Below are 16827 nucleotides of genomic sequence, written 5' to 3'. Positions count from 1 at the left end.
CCATATTTGAGGCAACTAATCGCGCGTTTTTGGTGTCTTCACAAGGCATTACACGATTTTTGAAGGTACTCTGTAAAGAATACTTAAGCATTAAAAAACACCGGCTGACGTTAACACTGCCACTTTTTTTAACTATCGGTGCCAGCCTTTATTCCACGCAGGTGGTAAAACGGGAAGCGGACGAGGGATGGTTTGTGGCTTGGGCTGTTGGGTGGTTGAATAACCTTGGCTCTTGAAAAAATGACCACCACAAACGTGGGAGTTCCACTTCGGCTTTCAGGCTCCCATGCTGTCACAGTGTCGCTCACCAAAACCGAAGTCACAAAGCTCGCGGTTTCAGAAAGTGTAAACTACCGCAACGCTTCTACGGCTACACGGTAATCCATATCGTACGCAAGTGCCTTTCTCTTCAAAGCACACGTATCGAGGTATCCCAGCGCTAAGGCTGGCGCGGAAACCGTAGTCATTGAAACCAGTGAAGATAATTTACAGTGGTAGAAATGAATACTAATATTCCTAATAGTTTTATTCCTAGTAAGATCGCGTGGAGCCATGGGCGCAGAGCGTTGCAAAAAGCGCTCATGTCAATGTATCCCATTCCCAACCTTAGAAGCATCCAATAAGTTTGCGTAGCCGTTACTGCATTTAAGAAGAAATGAATACTAGTGATAGTAGTTTACCGTCTACGTCGACGCTGCGAGATACAGGAGCCGTGAAGCTTATGCGGTAGCGGTCATTAAAGGGGCCCTGAAAGGCATTTTGAGCACACTAAACGAACTAGCGCAATCGTTAGATTGGGTCGTCAACGTCAGCTGTGCCAAGTATTACTGTTTTACGTGCAGCGGAAAGCTCACACTTTTGTTTCAAAGTTTGTCGCTTTTTTTTCACCCTTTCCTTCGTGTTTTTGGACGCCGCCATCTTCACATGTCTACATCATCGATTCCCAGATGTTCGTCATGAGGTAGAGATCCTGCTATTGGGCGGCTTTTACACGCACTTCCGGCGAAGAGATCGTCTGCTCAGCGTCGGCGGGTTGCGGCTGCACCTTGCTTTCTGCATCACGCTAAGACGTTAACGTGTTCGTCTATATTTAGCTATTGCCACCATTCACAATATATGGGTGCAGCTTGTCAGAACACAGGTGCACGCTGCTCGAATGCGACGCTGGTTTGCCCTGTGCCTCGATGCCCGTTCATCGGTTTTAGACATGCCGCCGGTAGTATTTACCACCGCCGCAAAATAAGAGCCGGCACCAGCGGGGCCACATCTGAGACACAGCTTTTTGGATTGCGCGGTACATCAAAAACGAGCGCACTCCCCGTGCGGCTGCGAGTTCGCCGCCGATAAAAAGGCGCGTGCCGCCGATAGCAACCGCCGGAACGTACACCGCGAAAGGGCAAGCCCAGGCCACAAATCTGACGGCTGATACCCGAGACGGCAGCAACGCCGCGATGAGCGAAGAGCGACGTATACGATATCCTCCGAGATCTCTTTGCTCCGCGCACCTTAAGAATTCAGAGAGGAAGCAGCAGTTGTTGGGTATATTTAGCTATTACCACGGTTCACAAGATATGGGTGCAGCTTGTCAGAACACAGGTGCACGCTGTTCGAGTGCGGCGCTGGTTTTCTCTGCCTCGATCCCCGTTCATCGCTTCTGATAAAGCGATCCGATCTGGCGCGTGTTGTGCACGGGTTCTGTGCCGGTTTAAAATGTCTTTGAGACATTCCGCCGGTAGTAATTACCACCGCTGCAAAATAACAGCCGGCACTGCAGCGGGGCTACATCTGAGACAGCGCTTTTTCGATAAACAGTGCGGGGTGCATCAAAGGGAACCATCGCACAATCCTCCCCGTGCGGCTGCGAGTTCGCCGCCGATAAAAAGTCACGTGCCGCCGATAGCAACCGCTGCAACGCCGTGATACGCGAAGAGCGACGTACGAGCCTCCGAGATCTACTTGCTCCGCACACCTTCAGAGAGGAAGCATCAGTTGTGCGCTGACGCTGGCCACGTACTCAATGCGAGGGAAGCGCATTTTCCATGAGCCCACCGAAACGTCGCTGTGCAGTCCTTGGCTGAAAAGCCAGCGAAGGGTCAGATACTCAAGTGCTATATAGTTTACCGAACGACAGCGAACGGCGGCAAGCATGGCTACTGCGTATCGGGCTATCAGTGACGGACAAACGAAAGAGCGTCTACGTTTGTGGGCGGCACTTTGCTGCCGAAGCTTACCAAGGAAGCCCGGAGTTGGTGAAATCCATGGGATTCGCCAGCAGAGTGCTTTTGAGACCAACGGCGATGCCGACGCTGCACCTTCCTCCCGTGCCGGTAAGCACTCCTTTGTAGCGAGAAACTTTTTTGCTATGCATGAATGTCACCTATGAAAATGCCCTTCTGGGTACGAACAGTGAAATACTTGCGGGCATGAGCTAAGCCGTGTTAATCTCCGAACAGGGGCTTGAGAAAATTGAAACGACTTGTATTTTTTAGTTTCTTGATAGTTTTTTTTTTATTTTAAGTTATTTATATACAGCACGCCCTCAGGCACACTGCCGTGTTCACATTTTTTAGGTAAGTGGGCGAATTAAAAAAATGTCTTCGTGAAAACGGTTGTTAGCGAAAATTTCCCATTATAGTGCTTGCTGTGAAAAATACCAACTACTCTAAACTTGCTGTAAGCACGATAAATGTAAGAAAAAAAATACCATGGTTGAGAGAACCTTGTCAAGTCATAGCTCCACTTTTTCGCTGAGTATGTATGATGAACAAGTGCACAATTTCATCAGAACGCTTCTCAGCACTGTCGCCAACCTAGAAGCAGTGAAATCGCTCTTCGTAGCATTCTGGAAATAGGTATTTCTTCCCCCCGTCTCTCTTTTCTAACGCTTCTCAGCACTGTCGCCAACCTAGAAGCAGTGAAATCGCTCTTCGTAGCATTCTGGAAATAGGTATTTCTTCCCCCCGTCTCTTTTCTCGTGGTGTACGCTTTTTCCCTCTATACCCCTGGACCATCGATGCACTGACTATATTTTGGCTGAGCAGCGAGAAGGTTGATAAGGGACGAGGCATTTTCTGGGTTTGCATGTGGAGTAAGGGAGCTTTTTATCTAAAAAAAGACGTATTATTAAGATTGAAATGAGAACGCACGAGACAAACATTATCAAGCAAAGACTGAAATTGCCCGGGAGAAAGCCTACTAACCAGAGGAACTAGTGACCAATTCTGAAAGCACAAATTACGGTGTTCGACACCATTACCAAAAAAAAATTTTAATGAGGGGGTGCCTCTTTTGTGTATGAGGATTACGTTTGAAATTTCTTGCCATGCAGTTAACACACCCAAGTCGAGTGTGATTGCTGGGAAAACATTTTCCGGATGTATTTTTATGAATGTGCATCTGCTGTTTTCTACTCCTCATGACGGAGCTTCAATGAGTCAGTCACCTTAGTCGTCGCCTCAAGGCAAAAAAAAAAATACTTGTTTCCTTGTCCTTGGCAACCCCAGGCTTGCACCACCCCTTCATTGCATAGAGAAAACATGCATAGCACTGGCATATGCTGCATAGGGAATACCCCTTTGAATAGCTCTTTTAATTTGCAGAGGTATGCAAGCTTCACTTGATTATTCGGTCATTGTACACCAAGTCCTTGTATAGCCATGGACAAATGAAATGGGAACATGAAAATGTGAAACGGAACACGCAAAATCAAATATGGATAGTGGATAAAAAATAAACGCTTGCTAGTGGTATATTTGGAAAGACAAATTTTCAATCTTTGTTACTGTAATAAAGCCACGCAACAATTCACTTGTATTGAAAGAAATCACGCTATCTCTGTGTTCTGGTTCATGTTTTTGTGTTCACGTTTCATTTGTCCATGACTGTACATAGTGGCCCGGAAGCTGGAACCCTTAAATTATGTATGAATTTTTTAGGCCCCTTAAATGATCTACATAGCCACGGCTTCAATGGACAAGATGATGAGTGGTCAACATAGTCAGAGGAACAAACAATATTGCTCTAGAATAAACACTGAACAGAAACTAGAACCTAATGGTGCACTAAACATCCTTGTTACAGCCACCCACCATGCAGAGGCCATCGACCTCGGCAACTCCTGGTATCACTTCACCTGAACCGATGCCTACTGTGAGTTATTCGAGAAAAACATCAAAAGTGCCGAATACCAACTAGGGGGATCCGTTCCTCTCAGTGGAGGAAGATCCTCAAAGAGGTGTCGAGTGTGGTTTTATTGGTGAACCAGAAAAATGCATGCAACCCCATCCATATACAGCTTCACTGTATATGGATGGGTATTAAAGCCATCACCACAGAATCGCTGTTCCTTCAAAGTTTAGTCGATTGAGCTGCACAAGCTATCACAAGTCTTGATAATAGGACACGCCCTTTCATTCTGGGCACAATGCTCCCAAACTGGGACCATATTACTAACTGAGCTCATTAAATAACTGATTACAATAAATGAACTGCTTTGCAGCCACCAGCTTGCCAATGTGCCTGCCACCCACCACTGCATACAACAGCTACACAAACTGCTGTGTTTCAATGGGAAGCTTCCACACAGACTGAGCAGCAAGGTTCAACAAAGAACAATGGTAAGCAGGACCCCATTGGCCACACCTCTTGCATGGAGTGCTTGAATGCAGAGAAACAATTTAATAGATGGTTGAAAAATGCCACAACAGCGAAACCAAGCAGTTAGCTGTGTTTTCGGTGCAGTAATTTAATTTAACCAACAGCCACGCAGGTGAACCTGGAGGCCAAGGTTCGGGTTGCAGTGGGGACGCAGACCGACGAGTGTCCATCTTTTCTGGCAAGAAAAGAAGCACAAACAGCGGATGCTTCTCCCTTACCAGTACCCCCAGACTTCCAGCCTGAACGTCAGTCAACCCCTCTGCCCGCAGACGCAATGGAACTGGGTGAGGATCAGCTGCCAGAAGTGGAGCGTTCTCTAACGGATGACATAACAATGGAGGTCGACGAGCAGGAGCCAGGAGCAGAAAGCGATGCCACATTTCACCTAACTGCTGAACTGAGCTTTGCCAGGTATGTCATTAACCCTTCCCTCCTTGTACTGTGCACATTAGCTTTAAGCAGAAACCGCACTAGTGCTTGCTTTCAGAGGAACCATGAAGACGAAACAATAGCTTGCTTCATGCAGAAAATTGCCGCACTAGAATAACTGTCAATTTTAATGCAAACTTCAATCAAGCAGGTCATAAAGGAATCAGGGGGAAAGAGTAGCCACTCGCCAGGCACTTTCTTTAACTTGAACTGCCTTCTGCATGGCGTAGGACCTAGTTTGTACAGATTAGCGGGAGCCGCCAACAAAGGTAAAGCCAAAAAACACGGCTGTGTAAATATAGTGCGGCCTCTGGTTCATTCGATGACAGCGCTTGAATTCCAGCGTACAGTTGAAACACTGAATATTCTGCTTTTGGTGCCGCACCAATGACATCAATGCCAACATTGTGTAATAAAAGATTTGAAAGTTGGTCGATATTTCCAACATTTGACGTAAAAACAGTCCTTTGGGTCAAGAATGAGGTTGAGTGAGTGACGAAAGGCTGATACTTTTAAATATAAAACAAGGATATGTGTTGCCTGCATGGTCCCTTCAAAAAGGTATTTTTTACTTAACAAAGAAAGAAATCATTTATGTAGTTGCAAGTTGAAGAAATAGCAAAAAATATGTGGGGTGTAATTGGAAATCAAAATGATTGCCAACAAGGAATACCTGCTGCATGCTCTTTGGGGACAGTAAGGGCATATTCTCTCTGAAATTTTCGATGTGTACCAAGATCCGGGCAAGAACAAAATGGTTTTTCACGAAGCCGCAGTGTTTTAGACGCTACATGTATTGAGGCACTAATGAGAAAAAAATTAAGGCATTGATTAACCAAAACAAAGGCAAGCTAAGATAGTCCAAAGGTTGCCGGCATATGGAATTCTTTGGCTCATAACCGGTTCATTACATCTTGCAGTGACCAGGCAGAGCAAACACCGCAAGATCAGCGGAAGTTCCTGGTATTCGAAAGCAACTTAAGGGAACTGCTTGCTGTGTGCCGCATCTGTCACAAGCCCTGCCAGAACGACTTCAAGGTGCTGGGCTCCATGGTCCGGGTAAACAGTAAATGCCCTGACCCGACATGCCCTGGCACCACATGGCAGAGCCAGCCCTTGCTGGGCGACAAAGCAGCTGGCAATGTGCTCCTGGCAGCGGCCATCCTTTTCTCCGGCTGTCCTGTGGCTGCCTCTTTGAGAGCTCTCCAATCTATCAAAATACAAACCATCACGGAGAGGACATACTTCAACTATCAAAGGGGCTACTTGCTACCTGCTGTGAAAAAGGTAAAAAATTACGGCATGCTGCAGTTGCGTTCAGTTAGAGCAGATTACTGCCCACCCTGTGCACAAATGCATTTGCCTGCACAGCTGGCTGTCATGTCTGTGCTCTCAGCACATTAAGGCTTGGCTACCATCAACAGGAAACTGCCAGAGGAGAGCTAAGTATGTACACCTGTGCCCAAAACACAAGTGCAGATTTTCAATCATCCCTAAGATGGATTTGGAAGCATCAGGGCCCCATTTTCCTTCATCAGCACTACATTTAACAGGGCTCGCAACAAGTAATTGAAGCATGTTACAACATCTAGTTCATTTTCAGAGGCTTTTTTATTGTTCCATGCACATACAAATTTCGCCCCATATGTTTACAGCAGAAAAACAGTTGAGGCTGAATATTATGCACCAAGAAACAACTTGTAAAGAAATGAAAGCAAGAAGAAACACCTAGAGACAAAAACAGGAGAAACACCAATATATTGATGAGGAAAAATTGAGTAATAGGAAAAATACAAAACTGGCTTGAGTTTGCTATAGTTCACTCGCCATGCATACCCCTTGTTCTGCTAACAAAGCTGGCTTTTTCCTTGTCAGCTTTCCGATAGTGCTCACCCACTGCTTTCGCAATCCCTGAAGGGGACCCGGCTTTATTCATGCATCAGTCTAGGTTGCATGTAGCACTAAGTTCCGACAGGTTGTGTTCGCCTATTTTAACATTCAACCTGCTTCAAGATTTTCTCTTTCATCTCGAGCAAGACCCTCTGCTCTGCAATGATTGTGACAACTTGCCACCTTACCATCTGAGAAATATTGCCTTTACAGATTGATCCTATTCCCACTTTTGAGCTGTGTGCATGCGAACAAATGAACATGTGCACTGGTTGCAAACGTGACATAAAATGAGTGTTGCTTGCTTTATAAATGCCATGCATCTAAAACCGGTGAAACATGTATCCATGAAGTGATGATATAGCCTTATCCTATGAGGCTGGAAAGAAAAATATCACGAAGACTAAAAGCCGCTACTTAGAAAGGCATTTGAAAAGTACACGTCCTTGCAAGGCTGCATTTTCTACAAAACAGGCCCTAAAAAAGCACAGCTAACAAACTGGCAAACAGTGCAGTAGTAAATCTGTCTTCCCAGTGGCATTCTCACATGCCCACACTTGTTTTGAAGTGCCAATTCTCACAGAGATGGGTGCATTCTTTCAATTAGCTTTATCAGGAGCAACAGGACCAGCTGGTGCGGAGGGTTGCTGGCACGGCAGTGGACCTGGCAGGGGATGGCCGCTGCGATTCCCCGGGCTACAGTGCAAAGTATTGCACATACAGTCTCCTCTGCACACAGCTCAACCGCATCATCCACTGCGAGCAGATCAGGGTTAAAGAGGTAAGAGAACATGACCATACAGAAACTTTACTTGCACGCTTTGCACATACATCCTATGAAAGTACACATGAACCATTTTAATGCTATAAATGCTTTTTTTTCATTCCCAGTCAGCAAGTGTGCCAAACAGCGTGGCGATGGAGAAAGAAGGGCTAGTCAGGTCCATGGTAAAACTGGAGGAGCAGGGTGTCGCCATACGTTCTCTAACTACAGGTAACATTCTTAATGCCTCCCTATAAAATGCACATTTCTTAGAATAACATTTACATCACAATTCTTGTGAAAGCACATACAGGATGATGCATTACTCAGAGCTGGAAATTTATTAATAAAAGGTCAAGGAATACAAAGACCATAAATGCCCCAGCAGTTAAAGTGTAACGGGTAAAGTGGAATAAGCTTACACAGTATATAACAGAAGTAGGAAATTTGGCACATGCTGATGAGTTGTCTAAATGTAATTTTGGATTTGTTGATGTCGTTGAACCACACGTGATGTTATAAATTTCATAGGCTTTGACAGTCTCTTGAATCAGTGAATTTTTGAGCTCCCACATTACTGAAATACCAGAAGCTAGGTAACACCCATGTGAACAGCAATGAGCAGGTAGTTGAAAATCGCAGAGTTTCTAGAAAGATGTGTAATGGGCAGGCGAGGTCAGTTAGTCCAGTTGCCCGACTTGCTGGGTAGCAAGTCACGAGAGAGTAACCTTGCATTTTCTTGCATTTCTAAATTTGAAAATGAGAACAGACGTACAGCCTGTACCTCAAAGAAAAGCGTTGCAGGGGTCCTTTAAAGGCCAACTTCACTCAAATTTCCGACAACATAAAAATAATGTCTCCTAATAGTACACGTTAAAACGTAAAAAGAGTGCGAAATGCAAAATACTACGTTTCAAACATTAACTTGCGACGCAAACGGCTCACGACATTTGCGTTAGCGGAATCGAAACTGGATACAAAAGGCGGCCATAACCAGCGGCCAGACGTGACGTACTATCGGCGTCAAATGAAACGCGAACACGAAAATATGAACCTGAACACACAAATAGCGCGATTTCTTTGCATGCAAGCTAAAATGACGCGTGGCTTAGTTACAAAAACAAAGTTGGGAAAAGTGGATTTCCCAACATATCAATAGCAAGTCATTATATGAACTCCACGAACAGTATTTTTCAATTTTGCACGTTCTGGTTCACATTTTTGTGTTCGAGTTTCATTTGACGCCGATAGTACGTGATGGAACGGAAGCGGCCGCGCTAGGACCGGCTGCCGCTCAGAGCCGTTTTAAGCGTCTCGTTTTGCACTGTTATTTCCACAGAACTTCACTAATGTTTGCCCAAGATAATGGAGTTAGGCGCGATTCCGACATCGCGTTGCTATCAATCGAGATGAAGTAGACCATATGACAGTTATTTTTCCGTCAGAACAACTGCTGTTGTAGCAATCCTTGGCATTGCGAGTAAAAAAGCCGTCCCTGATTTACAAAGCTAAGTTGCTTGCACGACTTCGAAAAGCATTTTTGGTTAGCCGGCGCCTCGGCTATCACATCGCTCTATTTTTACAGAATAAACCGCACGCGGGTGGAGATCAATCACTATTTTTACTACACATTACGTGCAAACAGCTTCGTGAATATCAGCTCAGTATTTTTCGCCTTGCTGCACATCAAGAATCGAATGATAATAGGGATCTTAAACTATAAGCCACCTTCCACAGCTAAATGGTGCACTAAAACACAAAAAAGTTATCTATCCACCGCTTTTTTCTACTTTCACCAGAGACAGGTGCTGTTGGAAACATTCTACTTTCAAGTAAACTAAGTTGAGCGCTCTACAAAAGTAAATACTTCATTTGGGAATTGAAATAAAAATCGAGTGTATTGTTTATGAGAGGTGCAGTTTTGTTAAAAATACATGCAAAATACCTCAAAAATACATGCAAAAATGCCTCAAGTATTTTTGCATGTTTCATATATCTAAATTCATTTAGATATCGGCATAATTCTCATTTTTTATTATGCATTTCAGATCGCCACCCTGCTATAAGAACATTGTGCAGGCAGAAAAAGCCAAACATGAGACACTTTTTTGATGTGTGGCATATTGCTAAAGGTGAGGGGGAGATCCTGCTACTAAGTCATCAATTAATTAACACAGGACAACAATAAAAACTGGCACCGACCAAGAATGTTTAAAATCCAAAAAAGACGTTTTGGCTCCCGTACGGGTGCCTTGTTCAATTTTAAACATTCTTGGTCGGTGCCAGTTTTTATTGTGAACAAGGCCCCCGTACAGGAGTCAAAACGTCTTTTTTGGATTTTAAACATTCTTGGTCGGTGCCAGTTTTTATTGTTGTCCTGTGTTTTCTTGACCAGATGGGCTTCCGTCCAACCCTCGATTTCAGTTAATTAAGACTGTGTACTGTTTGTCTCAGGCCTCAAGAAGAAGCTCAAGCTTGCAGCCAAATCAAAAGGCTGTAGCTCCATACAGCTTTGGATTGAGGCCATCAAGAATCACTTGTACTGGACGGCAGCTATGGGCGATGGGGATGGAGAGCTCATCCTGAGCATCTGGGGCAGCCTACTCAACCACGTGTGCAACAAGCATGTGGGGCATCAGGGGCCATTCTCCGAATGCCTACATGAGCCCCTTGAAGATAGACAATGGATGAGACCAGGTGAATCGCTGCACTGCAATAATCTTTGCTTTGGCAATGCAGGCTTTTCCCCGACTTCAAGTTCGCTAAAGATGGCCACGGTGGCGGCAACTATTTTGCAACCACACCATATAAATATGTATGGCCGATAAATTTGGCCTCTACGGATGAGTAGCAGGTGTAGTAGATTTGTAGAGTTCATATTTACTACGACATCAAGATCAACAAGGACATACTTAAAGGACTTCATTCAAAGCTTCCAGTTTCTTTCTTTAGCTTTCTTTAGTTGGTTATTCTAGGGTGATGGAAATGGCAAGGAGGCCATCAGGCCATGTAGTAAAAGACAGGCCTAAGGCTGAATCAAAAGCTAGGAGCTTTCTTTGAGCACAGGGGCCACCTAAGGGATATGCGTATACATAGGAGCAAATTGGAAGGGAAAATGGTAAAACCCTGATCAACTTTCTCATGGCCGTGAAAAAGCGTAGTAACATGCACTCATCATAAAATCCATGCAACAACTATTACACTTCAGTGGAAACTAAAAACTGATACTTTGCACGGCTCGAAAACTGAAAATAATAATAATGAAAAAAACGAGAAAAGAATAATGCAGTGCAGGTGCCACTCGTGCTGTTATTGTTCGGTTTGAATAGTTGTGAATCAAAAATTTTTTTAAACAAAATGAATATTTAGGAAGCCAATAAAAAAACTGAAAATTTACAATTTGTCAAACATGCTTCAGTAATAGTAGCCTGTACAAAATTTAGAGGCTCATTTTAAAGGGTTTGCAACATTGTTAATGACATAACACAAACATACAGAAGCTATCCCACTGGTTTTACCTTTATTGACGGCAGTGTACTTTATATGGGGATAAATTTCATCTTATGTGGTGACCTCAACAAGTGTTTCAGTGTTAGCGTAATCATAGGGTTCATATTCTGACCAGGCAAAATTAAACATTTCTTTATAAGTATCATGAACATTCATGTCAGTTTTAGGAAGGAAACTTCAGCAGCACATGCCATGACAAATTAGCCTGACCTTTAAAGCTCCGTCAGCCTGCCTTCACGGCCAGGTAGTATAATCTCCACTTTGCACTTGCCCGTGTGTTCGCTTCACAGTAACAATGCGTAATTTTATTTTGAGAAATCATTTGCACTGAAAATTATAAAATTTGACCGCACATGCACGCACAAGTATCTGAAATATGGATTTCATGAAGGGCATTTCATGCCTAATTAAACATATACAAAGAGCTGAGGCTAAAATTTGTCTAAGTGCATGATAAACAAACATGGTCTGGTCAGCTTTGCGAATGACGCCTTTTTGTCACGAAAGCTTTATCTTGGCGTCTGCAAGTGCGAAGCGAGAGAAGTTCAGCACTTTTCTAATGTGGCAATAAAAGAACAGAAGGGACTTTACAGTTTTAGAAAGAAAAGATAAACTTTGCACTTCATTTGCTCAAACAACTGGGAGCTTGGGGACTAGAGCTGGGCTTCCTTATCTAGAAAGTGTTGACCAGGGCGGCTTGGGTGTGACCACCTTATCAGGATGTGAGAAGAGAAGCACCAGGGCATGCAGGAAAGAAAGCTGTTTTTCCGCGCACCAGGGTGTAGTTGGCATAATGCTGAGAAATAACAATGCGTTCCCCAGTAACACTTTCTGTTAGTCATTTACCTGCACGTCACCACTGTAGTGTGGGAAAGCTTGTCGCATGATGTTTGCAGCGGTCGATCATTCGGCATCGAAGTGCGATACATCCTGTCCCTAACTCATTGAACTTGTTGCAAAGGATGCATTTTGCACATGGTTTTCCGGGCCATTTGGTCTTTTTTGCAACGAGTCAACATTTTATCTATCCGGGTTCATTAGGATGCCATCTTGTTAAAAAAAAGTACATGTGGGGGTGACACTTCAGTTGCCGTTTAGCTCCAAAGTGCAAATTAGAAATAAATACAAAATCAGGCAAACAAATGTAACAAATGATGGCAAAGCCCATCTTTTGTTGCCACCTTTTGCTAAAAAGAAGACCTGCAGCTTCGAACAGGAAAGGAAAAATTAAACTTTGACAATGAATTGGGAGGTTAGTGTAATCTAGGGCAAGATTTAGGCAAAACATTCCAAACTACTGCCTTATGCCTTTAATTTTTTTGTCCTGGTGTCGGGCGGTGCAGTTCACGGCACAAACCGTCATGGATGTGCAGTAGTAAATTAAGACGATATATAAAGTAGTTACCACAGAAGACAGCTGTATGCCTGGCATGGTTAATGTTAGTTGGTAAACATTCAGTTAGGTTGTAACAGCTCTGGTACTTATTTTAATTTTATAGTTGGTTGGGTTATACCAGCTGAGGTACTTATTTTAAGTTTATAGTCGGTCACTGACAACAGCAGTGTATGCATGCAAACGAAGGCTTGCTGATCAAAAACCAGCCAGGTGGCAAACGTAGAAATTATTGAAACAACTGTTCCCTCGTGTTTTGAACCTTATTTTAAATACTATTTGAAACTTTGTAATAGTGCTGCTCACTTCGAAGCAGAATCACATATTGCATTATTTGCTTCAGCGTTTAAAATTTTCGAATAATTGCGTGCCACTACAAATGTGACATTGAGGAGGCTGCTAGTTAAAACCGCATAAAGCTCATGTCTACCTTGCCCACAATGGCAGTGCATAGTTGGCAGCTCATATCCCTTCCAGAAAAATGTCAAGTCTGTGCTCACCTTCGAAGTCATCTTGACATACAGTGGACTCGTGTGGTGCCTGGTCTGCAATAATTGTTGTCATTGTATTAGGTCTGCACTGCAGAGCAGATTCATGAGATTCACATCAAATGAACTCTTGTTGTGCTGCTTGTCTTAAATTACTGAATTCAAACAGAATCATGAATGTCCGATTAACATGAGAGCTAGCAGTATGGCAACTTCTCTCGCGTGTGTCATAATGCTGGCAGCAGCGGGCCGCACTTTTTGCCATCTGGTTATGTGAGAAGGAGCATGAACTTTGAAGTCTCAGATTTCCAGCTGCAAGCAAACCTTGGAGTAGATGCTTCCACTTATCACTTTCTTATTTTGTTTAGCAGCTTTCACTTTTCACCACATGGCAGTCCGAAGATGCCCGAGCCAGTTGTTCCGTATTGGTGATGAAAATTTGAAATTCCTTAACTTCTTGCCACCCTCCCCCCTCCCCGTTCTTAAAATGCCCACATCTCATAAATTTCTGGGGAGAACCCTGTATGTGACTATGCAGCAACATTGTTCTGAAGTTTTTGCATGGCATTAATAGTTCTGATTACCTAATTAGTGATGGAGGCAATAAGAAATGTGTGAACAATTTTCTTCCAACAGATTCGCCTGCTTTTCTGAAGCTGCGAGCGATTTTGCAGAACCCCCGCCTCCTCAGTGACCTGCAGCAATTGTCTCCAACTGTACAGACTTACGCACTGGAATCATTCAATAGCCTGATAATTCGTTTTGCACCCAAGGCAATAGCATTTTCGGAAGAGGGAATGGCAGCAAGGTAATTCAAAAATATCAACTTGCCCTTATAGAGTAGAAAAGCTTGCCAGTTCACAAATGGTTAATTTAAAATTTTTGATAATTCAAGCTGATTACCCAGTCCTGTCGCACCTTCATGGGGATACACGTGTTTAAAAGCCTGTTATTTCGGGTGAAAATTCCTTCTTCTGATAATGAGAATTGTGCTTCACCATGCATCAATCTACTCTTAATACAATGGAACCAATTGACCTTTATTACGTGTCAAAAGTTATCACGTTCATCAGCATCAGCATAAGTCACTACATGCTGGAGAAACTGAATTTGAACTGTTCTATCAAGCTATTCAACACAAGGATTGTTAGTGGGTGCCTGGAATCAGTCAGTCAAAACGATTCAACTTGAATGTCTTGTGATGAAAGCACACGGCACACTGATTATATAATACGAGGCCGTTTTCAAAAGTCATAGAAAGGCTTCAAGGTGTCACCTTTGTTATTTATGAAGTCACAGACATCAGAACAACAGAGTTTGCAAATGCAGAGTCTATGCATTTGCCCACAATTCTAAGGCAAGATTTTGGGGCCTTTTGTCAAAATAGTAATGTCCGTTATCTATATTGCATGCTGTTTAATCTTATGGAGTGTTTCCAGCTACACATTTTTGCACTGAAAAGTAATAGTGTACACAGTATATAATTTGTAAGAGTGGATACATTCGTGGAAGAAACTTATCGTAATGATTAAATTTTCATCTTTCAAGGCTAGGCTGAAAAAAAAGGCACATTCTCATCCAGATACTGCGAGTTTAAAGTCTTTTTTTTTTCATTGCTCTGGAACTCGAATGAATTGTCAGTTGAGGGTTCTGGAGTTAGTTATAACATAGAACTCACTACCGAGCTTCAAACATTTGATACCTGTTTGTAAGACTTAATTTTGTAACACTTTCTGGGTTGCCAAATGGTTTCGGGAATCGAGAACAAGGCTGTGATGCCACTAATTTTTTTCAAATACGGCTGAGAATAAAAAAGGGGGTTTCAGAAATGAGACTAACAAATTTTCCCTTTCTTTATCATTCATACTTTGACTTGTTTCATGCACTGTTTTTCGATTAGTACTGCATTAACGACCCAAAACTTTAATCTGTTTAGTTTTTTCTGCATTATTCCTAATATTGTTTGCAACAGCAATGCATCTAGATTGAAGGTGTTTGAGTTTCATTAGTCTCAGAACAGTGATTGAAATTAAGCACTGCAAACAACCTCCAGTAAGAGAATTTTTACAAGTACACTTTTTTTGCACCGTTTCTGCTATTTTCAGGACACAATTGGCTGTGCTGCACTATAATGAAAATGCCTTGCGGCCGCAGGCCAAGACCAAGAAAGGGAAAAAGAAATACAAGGTGAAGATGTCGCGACCCCGGCCAGGGCACTTCTTTGTTTCTCCATTGAAAACCAAGCCGACATTTGGTACGTGAGCCCAGCTTTTTCATAACAACTGTAAAAGGACCAACATGTGGGCAACTTGGTACTGCTTACCCACGTTAAAAGGCAGCACAACAGACAAATGCAAGGAAAAGACCTCTTGCGACAGTATCACGCTGCACTCACAACAAATTTTATGGAAAACACAAAACAAACATAACTACTACGACCGAACCCACATCCTCTTACATCATGACGCACAACTAGATTATAACAAACTGATCCAAAACCAAAATTCTTGTTCCTGCAGTGTTATCGACGGCTCGCTAATATGCACATTCCCCCTTTTCCTAATATGACATGCCTCAATGACTTCCTAGTGATCTGATTGCCATGCACCGAAAGGATGTTGGTATCATGAAAAAGCGGAATGCACCCGTGTTCAGAAGGATGCCTGGTGATGTGTGAATACGTCTCGTGTTTGAGTGAGTTTTTGTGTTCCAACAATCTTATATTTATACAGCGACTGGTTTGTCTGCAAAGAACACACTCCAGAAACCCTGCCTTTCTTAACCACGTCAGTTGTACCGAAAAATTATCTGAAGCCTGGTGAAAACAACACTTAGGAGAGCCGATAACAATTACAAGGAAGCAATACCATTTTGTACTACCTTTACTATTACGCTGCCATTCAAGATGCATTTTTAATAACACACTTGATGTTAATTTGTGCTGAGAGCTGCAACACTGAAGTGCTGTCTTATTTTTTCTTTTGCAAGGTTATGTCTGCAGGCTCGTGAACGACGTGGCCATGCGTTGCGAGGCCACCACGCTCAGGGAAAGTGTTGCGAGCAGCACGTCTAGGAAGCGGCACATGACCGATGCATACGACCGGCCAGCAAAGGAAGCACTCATCACTGAGTATACTAGTCGATATGCACCACAAGAACCCATTGTGGAGGCCTTGGTGGAGCACTAGCTTTCATCATGTTGATTGATTTGATCGTTTCATTGGTGGGTTTAACGCACCTACACTACACATGCGATTAGGAGTGCCGTAGTGGAGGGCACCGGAAAAAGTTTGACCACCTGGGGATCTTCAATGTGCGCCGAAATCTAGAACACACGGGCGCTTTCACTTTTCGCCTCTATCTGGAAAGCGGCCGCCGCGGCCAGGAATCAAACCCGCACCCTTGAGCTCGGCAAGCTTTCAGCAAGGTTCTGCTGCTGTGTACAATGTGGACCTTTTTACAGCAGAGCTGTATATAAGCCTAAATTTTTCTTATATTTTTTACGTCTCAACCAGAAAATAGCAGTTCTCAAGACCTCCCTTTTACTGAGCTACCGTGCCTGTTAAACAGCCGAAATTTAAGCCAACTGAAAAACGTAATTTAAGCCAACTGAAAAAACTACACCAGCACAATGGGTGCCCTTTTGTATGCACAGGAGCTGCTTATACTGAAAAAGAAAGATCTTACCTTGGTGTCCG

At 43.3% G+C, this 16827-nt stretch overlaps 2 protein-coding genes across 4 annotated transcripts in view; one reads left to right on the top strand and one right to left on the bottom strand.

Annotated features, from left to right (window-relative positions):
- Positions 1 to 16827, bottom strand: part of LOC144179909 (uncharacterized) — a 107266-nt gene that overhangs the window by 47210 nt on the left and 43229 nt on the right. The gene's annotated exons all lie outside the window — the stretch shown is intronic.
- Positions 1456 to 16823, top strand: LOC144179221 (uncharacterized). Of its 3 annotated transcripts, none has more exons than XR_013324185.1 (12): positions 1456 to 2327; positions 4081 to 4149; positions 4499 to 4616; positions 4761 to 5067; positions 6006 to 6372; positions 7583 to 7756; positions 7867 to 7969; positions 9787 to 9870; positions 10193 to 10435; positions 13766 to 13937; positions 15284 to 15383; positions 16118 to 16259. XR_013324185.1 is itself a non-coding variant. In XM_077707501.1 (12 exons), the coding sequence occupies exons 1-12, from the start codon at positions 2259 to 2261 to the stop codon at positions 16315 to 16317; spliced, it is 2055 nt and encodes a 684-aa protein (XP_077563627.1). In that variant the 5' UTR covers positions 2134 to 2258; the 3' UTR covers positions 16318 to 16823. The 3 variants fall into 3 exon arrangements, 2 of the variants coding, with proteins under 2 accessions (XP_077563627.1, XP_077563628.1); XM_077707501.1 differs by having other exon boundaries at positions 2134 to 2327; positions 15235 to 15383; positions 16118 to 16823; XM_077707502.1 differs by lacking the exon at positions 9787 to 9870 and having other exon boundaries at positions 2134 to 2327; positions 15235 to 15383; positions 16118 to 16823.

Source organism: Haemaphysalis longicornis, unplaced genomic scaffold (genome assembly GCF_048455015.1).
Source record: "Haemaphysalis longicornis isolate Haplotype H1 unplaced genomic scaffold, Haemaphysalis longicornis Haplotype H1 scaffold_4, whole genome shotgun sequence".
Lineage (NCBI taxonomy): Eukaryota > Metazoa > Arthropoda > Arachnida > Ixodida > Ixodidae > Haemaphysalis > Haemaphysalis longicornis.
Note: the sequence above shows the minus strand (reverse complement) of the source record. Positions and strands in the feature narration are given on the sequence as shown.